We start from the raw sequence: 9,079 nt of genomic DNA on the forward strand, positions 1-9,079 counted from the left end.
TATTTTTTTTAACTCATCCTGTTGATTAGATGGCTGCCCTAACACCTGTCCTGTCTGCATACTTTATTTTATTCCAGTAGAACATTTCTTAAAGGGATTCTCCATCACTTATCCATTCCACCCAAATGGGTGATGTATGGGACAGTTGCAGGGAGAACCATGCGATGTACAGATACACAGCTCATCTCTTTTAATTCATAGGACATCTCTCTGCATACAGCAAGAAGTCTCCACATTTAGGCAGAAGAGAGAGGAAATCCCTTTAACAAAGCACATAGGTCCTCATCTGTGATACTAGAGACAGCAGAAATACAGGGAACAATGTGAAACTGTGCTCCTGACAAACTGCAAGTCTGACGTTTTTAAATTTTGGAATGGAAAAAGGAAGGAACAAAAATAATAAAACAGAACAGAATGACAATGTTTGGTTTCAGCAGCCTCTATGTATCACTGAAGAATAATAAAGCAGATAGAATAGAATGACAGTGTTTGGTTTCAGCAGCCTCTATGTATCACTACAGAATAATAAAACACATAGAACAGAATGATAATGTTTGGTTTCAGCAGCCTCTATGTATAACTGCAGAATAATAAAACAGAACAGAATAATAATGTTTGCTTTCAGCAGCCTCTATGTATCACTGCAGAATAGTAAAATAGAACAGAATGACAATGTTTGGTTTCAGCAGCCTCTATGTATCACTGAAGAATAATAAAGCAGATAGAATAGATTGACAGTGTTTGGTTTCAGCAGCCTCTATGTATCACTACAGAATAATAAAACACATAGAACAGAATGATAATGTTTGGTTTCAGCAGCCTCTATGTATAACTGCAGAATAATAAAACAGAACAGAATAATAATGTTTGCTTTCAGCTGTCTCTATGTATCACTGCAGAATAGTAAAATAGAACAGAATGACAATGTTTGGTTTCAGCAGCCTCTATGTATCACTGCAGAATAATAAAATAGAACAGAATGGCAATGTTTGTTATTAGCAGCCTTTATGTATCACTGTAGAATTATAAAACAGATATAACAGAATGATAATGTTTGGTTTCAGCAGCCTCTATGTATCACTGCAGAATAATAAAAGTGATAGAAGAGAACGACAATGGTTTCAGCAGCCTCTATGTATCACTGCAGAATGAGTTGCCATTCATATCAGTCTTTGAGCGTGTCCAGCATCGTGCTCAGTACCCTTCATCTTTCTTCTTTGTCTTTGAGATGAGTAGTTTAAATATTATTACTGATCCATTAAAAAATAACTTGTATTAATTTGTTCGTTTCTCATAACTCAATAGTACACATGAAAATAAGTAATTTTGTAATTTATCTTTTCAGAGAAATCTGCTTCTTTCTCCTCCTGAACTGATCTTTCAATCTCAGTACAAGGGTAAAAGCTGTAAAATGTATATTCCGTGAAGACAGATGTGCACAATACTGAGATACTGTAGCTGTTGACAGTTGCTGCCTATAAGATTCTAGAGGAGAGGAGAGAAGGGAAGAGCTGGAGGAGACCCTGACATTCTGCTGCAAGTTCTCCTGAAATGACAGTTACACTTTAAATCTATGTTTTAAAAAAATAAATACAGTTTAAAAAGTAACTGTCATTTCAGGAGAACTTGCGATTGGACAAGAGAGTTGCTGCCTTTAAGATTCTATGGAGCGATAGGGGGAGGAAATGGAGGAGTTAGAGGAGACACTGACATTCTGCTGCAAGTTCTCCTGAAATGACAGTTACACTTTAAATCTACGTTTAAAAAAAAGGAAAAAAAAATTGAAATGTAACTGTTGTTTCAGGAGAGATTGGACATGACATTTGCTGCCTCTAAGATTCTATGGAAGGGAAGGGGATGAGGAGAAGGGAGGAGCTAGAGGAGACACTGACATTCTGCTCCTAGTTCTCCTAAAAGTTGAAATGTAACTTGTTTCAGGAGAACTTGCAGTAAAATGTCAGCGTCTCCTCCCCCTCCCCTCTACGTAGAATCTTTTAAGAACCAATGGTCATCTACTAACACAGTAATGTGAACGTCTGTCTTTCCTAAGTACAGATTTTACCCCTGAATTGTCAGCAAAAGATCAGTCCTGGAGGAGAAAGAAGCAGAGTTCTCTGATAAGATAATTTACAAGGTTGCATATTTGCATGTGTACTATCGATTTATGAAATAAAAGTTAAAGCAATGCTGACTCTTTACATATAATAGTTGCGTTCCTCCACATCAGGTCTCCAAAAGTCTTCTCAACTGGACTCTTCACTTTTTACAGTCTGCTGTGTGCATCCATCAGTAAAGTTAGGAATAATCAGCACAAGTGAAGAAGGCTCCAACCAGGGGAGACAGCAGAACCATATAGGGTGCACGAACACTACAATAACTCATCACTATGCTTTTGAGGTGGTAGTGGCCCTCATACCTTTTGGGCCCCTGTGTGGCTGAACAGGTTGCACCAATGGTATGTCCGTCTTTGTTTCCCTCCATAAACTCTTCTTCATACTTATGCCCAACACAGAACACCTTGTCCTTGAATTATTTATAGAATTGTTTTACACTATGAATGCTTTTGATTTTTCCAAACTTTTTGTATTGTTTTTTTTTTTCATTTTATTTCTTTTTTTCTGAATTTCAGATGAATTTCACAAGTAGTCAAGCAAATTCAACCAAAGTGTCTTCCCAGCTGAGTATGAACCTAGAGGTCCTGAGAACAAGTGGTTTTATCCCGACGTTCCTCTGCTTCTTTTTCTTCTTGTATTTCATAGCTGTGATGTTGAGCATCTTCCTCAAGAGTCCGAGTGCTCGGGAAAGTGCCCGCTATGTCCTGTTTGCCCACATGCTTATTAATGACACTGTGTATCTTGCTCTTGGAATTTTTCTCTTTGCGTTTTACTTTTATCCAATCACTTTTCCCGTCCCCTTCTGTTACATTCTCGTCATCATGTCTTCGACGACTCTGAAGGTCACGCCATTCAACCTGGCAGCCTTGTCCTTGGAGCGCTACATAGCCATATGCTACCCGCTAAGACACGGAGAGTTCTGCACAGTGCACAGGTGCGGTATCGCTATTTTGGTCATGTGGACCATAGTCCTGATTCCCCATATTGTGGACGTCATTATTCTCATCTTTTCAGTTGAGAGAGCCTATTTCCTACTTTATTTAAAATGTGGCCGAATAAATCTCGGATTCACCCCGGCACAGGAAATTATTCGAGTTTTTTCAAATGCTTTTACTTTTTCCCTGGCTGGTCTAATCATTATATTCACCTATGCCAAGATCATGATGGTGGCTGTGAAGATGAACTCCGGTAAAGCCTCAGCCTCCAAAGCTGGGAAAACCATCATACTCCACGCGTTTCAGCTCCTGCTGTGCATGACGTCTCTTACCTACAGAATTGTGGAAATGCAGTTCTTAGATAATATAGTACTGCTGGCCGTCATCAATTTTTGCTTTTTCATGTGTCTTCCAAGGCTTATTAGTCCTTTGATATACGGTATAAGGGATGAGCTTTTCTCTAGTAACATGAAAAAATATTTTTTGTGCAACAGGCTGAAGATGTCTTTTAGAAAGTCTTAAAACTAAAAGGCAATATTGATTATAAAGTGGAGATTGTGGTGATTTTTCCATAGTCAAATAAAGGATTTCTACCAAAAACTCCCTTAAATGTGGTTTGCAAGATGTTGATGGCTCCTTGTTGGAGTCTTTCTTCTGATCGAGCACGTTCTGATCTACAGGAAGGCCAAAATCCAGCCAGTACACAGAAGTGGTCCTTTTAATGGATAAATTCAGTACAGACTTTAAGGGGGTGAATAGTTATGCACACTGATGTTTTCAGCTGTTTTGTCCTATTTGTTTGCTTCACAAGAAAAAGAGAACCAAGGTTTACTGCTGTAGGCATGCTTCATAGTTACATAGGTTGAAAAACGACATCGGTCCATCAAGTCCATCAAGTTCTCCCTTTCTCCAGCAATTGTTCATTTTGTCACTAAATTATCTATACCTTGCAATGTTATGTGTATTGAGGATATTGTCCAGCCCTTGCATAAAAGCTGTTATAGTGTCGGCCATTACTACCGCTTGTGGTCGGCATTCCACAGTCTGACTGATCTACAGTAAAGAACCCTTTCCTATTTATCTTCCTTCCACCCGTAATGAGTGCCCCTTGGTCCTTACTGCGGTCCTTGGAAGGAATAAGTCATGCATCGTCCTCTGTACAGACCACACATATATTTATACATGTAAATGTCATCCCCTCTGAGGTGTCTTTTTTACTAAGCTAAACAAGTTCAACTTTTCCAACCTTTCATCCTATGAGCGGCCTCCATCCTTGTAATAATCTAGTTGACACCTTTGAACTGACTCTAACTTCTGAATCTCCTTTTTAAAATGTGGAGCCCAAAACTGGATCCCATATTCTAGATGTGGCCTCACCAGTTATTTGTAAAAGGGTAATAATACATTGGGATTGTGGGATTTTATCTCTCTTTTTATACATATAGTACTAATATCTTGTTTGCTTTTGCGGCTGCTGTCTGTCATTGAGTGCTGCTGCTCAGCTTACTTGTAACCAGAATCCCCCGTCCTTCTCCTGTTCTGTAGTCCGAAATTGTTCGGAAAACGATCACAAAACATAAATTCGGCACGAATATGGCACATTCAGTTTTGTGATTGGAAACACGGTAACATTTGGTAAAAGTACAGGAAAATATTTGCGTTGACACAAAAGTATTTTCACCACTTTTGCACCGATAATGGTGTTGTATCATGAGTGTTTGGCACGTGTTTGATGAGGGAGGGGGGTTGCAGAGCTCAGAGGCGCGGCATTCTTGTAAATAGTTGTTTGTTTTTTCTCCTAACTTTATGTGTGCACTTTGTGGCTAGCCAATCATGGCGCAGGAACATCCACAATGTCCAGACACAACGGCTTGTGTCATAGGCTGCTGAAATCACATGTCCTTCTCCATATAAATAGCGGACATCTTGTTTTAGCGCCATTTTTACACTGTAACAGCGCAGAGAGGCTGCTCCTGACGCTGGCACTATAAGCAGCAAGATTGTAGCTAGTTAGCTAGGCGGTTCTATATCAGTCACATAGTGTAGCTAGATGGTGTCCGGTGTGGCTGTTAAATTTACCTTCCAGCATTTTTATTTTTTATTGTCATTACTGAGGTCCACAGACAAAGCCAGCAGGGAACATGTCCTACAAGTGTGTTGTGCACTGCTTCTAGTGTGCTCCATGCACGAGTATAGCATTCTAATAAATGTTATTTCACTAGCTAAATGTGATACAGCCCGCTGTATCCCACCTTGTCATTTAGTGCTGTGGTGATATGAAACTGTCTGCAGACCTAAGGCACATTAAAAAAAAAATTACAATTTTTCTGTTGCAAAAAGCCCACTGTATCACACTTTGTTGTTGGGTAGTAAATTAAGCTGTCTGCAGATTTCATGCAGATAACCAAAAATGTTTTTCTGTTGCTAAACGTCATACAGTAGGGGACCTGACTTTCAAATAGTTTGTAGCATCTAGTGTGTTATAGATACCTGATCCAGAGACCACCAAAAAATTCTTGTGTTCCTAACGTCATACAGTACAGGACATCTGACTTTCAAATTCTTTGTAGCATATCTTCATTGTCATACAGGCCTCATCCACACTCAAACAATTCTTTCTTCTGTGAGTAACACGATACATCACGCCTTATATCACCTTGTAATTTACTGTCACTGAAATTCAGCTGTTTGCAGAGGTGGTGCAGAGTTTAAAATCTATTTTTCATGACTTGGAAAAAGCGAGGCTGTTGTTGAAGGGGAATTAGGCTTGGTGTTCAAGATGTATGTGGGGTAGATGGTAAGGTTAGTGAAAACACTAGTGAACCAACGTCACGTCCTGTGCAAAGACATCTGACAACTTCTGTTACAGGACGGGCTACTCCACTACCTTTCTTTGGCAGATGCACAGTGGTACGCCTTGTTGATGAGGCCCTGAAAGACCATGTGCTGGAGTAGATAGCAATCGCAGCTTCAAGTGGCCTTTTCTCCTCATCCTCCACCTCAACATCACACCCAGTACAGTCCACAGAGGTGGCACCCAAATTCCCTTGCTCCCCTCTGTGTCCCAGCTCTCCAACTGTACAACTGACTGTACAGAACCACAGACGGTGGTCTGAAGAGCTTTTTCACACATTCTATGCCATGGTCATCAGAAATGTACTCAAAAGCTTCACAGAGTCAAGAGGAGGAAATCTGCACAACTTTTTTTTTTAGCTTGGATCCTGGGCAGGACGAAGTAGGGTCTGAACGCTATCCTGATCCTCATCATCAGATGTTAACCCCTGGGGGGAGATGATCCTGATGAGACTCAGATATCTGAGGCTCCTGAGGACTGTACTTTGCTGTCAGGGTAGGAAGAGTAGGAGGGCAAATCCTAGGGTGAGGAATGTGATAACAGAAAGGATGATGATGATGAGGTGTTAGATCCCGTTGGTGTGAACATAGAGGCACACAGCTGAGTAGGTCATCTGAGGAGGAAGATGAGGAGGTTATGTTGCGCCATATGTCACAGACACGTAGTGATGCAGCCACAACGAGCAATGCATCCTCAGCCACAACTGTTTCTGTGACCAGCAGTGTCCACGGGTCTGCAGCTCACAGGGGTGGCAAAGGTTGTCTAGCCTGGGACTTTTTTGACACTGCAAAGGATGAGCCAACTCACGTAATCTGCCAGCTTTGCAAAAAAAATAACTGAGTAGAGGTAAAAAGTGCAATATAATTTGACTAGTACATGTATGAACTTTCACATGCGCAATCTACATGTGTTACTGTGGGAATCCCACTGCGCAAAAATGCAGATGAGCAGACCTCAACAACCATCAGCCACCCCATCAATCGCATCTGCTGCTTCTTCCTCCTGCTCTGTTACTGTGCCAACTATTGAGATGCAGGTCTTCGACCGCAGAACCTCGGGTTCTTTACCCTCTCCAGTCATGCTGACTGAAAGGCCGCCTTCAGCTGTAACGGAAGCAGACATACCTGCTGTTTTTGACCGATCTCAGAGAATGAGCACACCACTAGTTTCTCAATCCACAGTAACATCTCCTTCTGCACCTCTCTCATAGTCCAGCAGCTTGTCTGGTTCACAATACTCCACCCCGTCTCAGCAGTGCAGCCAGCCCATGGTTCCCAGTTGTGGTCACGTAAAATATTGTTTCCTCCTATACATGACAAAGCTAGGAGGTTGAACTCCACCATCTCCAGTCTGTTGGCCACAGAAATGCTGCCTTTTTCCTTGCAGATACAGACGGTTTTCGAAAGCTGATGGCCGTCGCAGTCCCCCAGTACCAATTGCCCAGTCGCCATTACTTTTCTAAGAAAGCTGTGTGTGTACTACACCAGCATGTTGCCGACAATGTCACACCTTCCTTGACTAAATCTATGTCTGCCATGGGTGTCCATCTGTTGGATTGGGAGTAGTAGAAGACCTGTCGGTCCCTATTATACTAATTCTACTGTGGTGAAATTGATGCCACTTTTGTGGTGTTTGCCAATAATTTTTGGAAATGTGAACACTCCTGGTTGTGTCTCCTTCATGCGTGTTGCCTGTAGCAGTAGGCCTCCGAGACCGTCAGGCCTCCACTTCCTTGGACTCAACTACCCCTGTTACTGTCCTTAGATTTTTCTGACAATGGCAGTCTACAAAACTGATATTTGTGCCACCTGAGTGTGGCTCAGCATGAAAGCAGGTAGAGGTGTTCCATTTGGTATCAGGCTCCCAGCACAGGAGGTCTACACCGATCCCTCACCCACCTCATCTTACTGTGACGTTCAATTGAAAGCTGTAAATGCTGTCCCAGACCCCAATACCTCATGCCTGGCTGATTGCTGCAGAGCCATCCTACGATCTGTGCTGTGGGTGAATTGAGGCCACTTTCCTGGTGTCTGTCCCTCATGTGATGTGTGTTGGCAGCATTTGGGGCCGTTATGAGGTGTTGTTTTGTTGTGCGTTTGTTCTTTCTTCCCATTGTCATGAATGGCGTTCGGCTATGTTGGGCGAATATTCTACTAATTAATCAGTGAATATTGCAAATTCAGCGATCGTAATCCGAACTAAACACTGAAATATTTGCTCATCTGTAGTCCCGAGTATCCTCCCATCTAATGTAGTTGCAGCCATAGGATTACTCTGTCCTGGGTGCATTACTCTACATTTATCTACATTAAACATTGTTTGCCAATCAGACGTCTTATCCAGATCGTTCTGTAATATTGTAACGTCAAGGTCAGATTTTAGTATCTTACATAGATGGTGTTGTCAGCAAAGAATAGACTGACACTTTACTATCAATCTCATCCACTATTCTTTAGTATCTTTACATGAACTGATGAAATCCCTAAAAAACCAAGTGAAATTCCAGGTTGTAAGATATATAAGACATGCCCAGGTTATACCAGCTGTACATAGAAAATTATGTACAGGAGATACCCAGGTTATACCAGCTGTACAAATATTATTATATACAGGAGATTCCCAGGCTAAACCGGCTGTATATATATAATTATATACAGAAGATGCCCAGGTTATACCAGCTGTGCATATATAATTATATACAGGAGATGCCCAGTGTTACGGAACCACTCAGCACCCAGAATATGTGTGCAGTTATATGTATGTATAATAGGTTCCATGTGAGATGCATCAGCCCACAGACTGCGCCCTTGGGCAGAGGGGACAAGATATCCCCCTTCTGTCCTCCCCCACCTTTGTAATTCCCACAGTAAATATCGGCAGTCTCCGGCCCCCTGCGGCTATTGTAATGTATGCCTGCCGCTTTTCTATTGGCCTGCCCACTGTATCTGTGTGATATATTCTGTGTCCTGTGAATAAAGTGTTGTCAGACTGGAAATACTTGGAGAAGCAGTGAACTTTTATATGCGCCCATGTAATCAAGGAATTCCAGCCAGCGTCCTTCATTCAGACTCCAGCAAAAGCACAGTGGACCTCCTGAAACACGGGGTGGTACTGAAAGAGGTACCCCAGCTCAGTAGACCCCGTTACACTGGTGGCAGACAGCGGGATATGATACC

At 41.8% G+C, this 9,079-nt stretch overlaps 1 protein-coding gene across 1 annotated transcript; it reads left to right on the top strand.

Annotated features, from left to right (window-relative positions):
• Window positions 1–2,193: 2,193 nt before the first annotated feature.
• On the top strand, window positions 2,194–3,571 carry LOC143786198 (odorant receptor 131-2-like). The gene has a single exon (XM_077275486.1). The coding sequence runs from the start codon at window positions 2,558–2,560 to the stop codon at window positions 3,569–3,571; it is 1,014 nt and encodes a 337-aa protein (XP_077131601.1). The 5' UTR covers window positions 2,194–2,557.
• Window positions 3,572–9,079: the final 5,508 nt, after the last annotated feature.

Source organism: Ranitomeya variabilis, chromosome 7, assembly GCF_051348905.1.
Source record: "Ranitomeya variabilis isolate aRanVar5 chromosome 7, aRanVar5.hap1, whole genome shotgun sequence".
Taxonomy (NCBI): Eukaryota; Metazoa; Chordata; class Amphibia; order Anura; family Dendrobatidae; genus Ranitomeya; species Ranitomeya variabilis.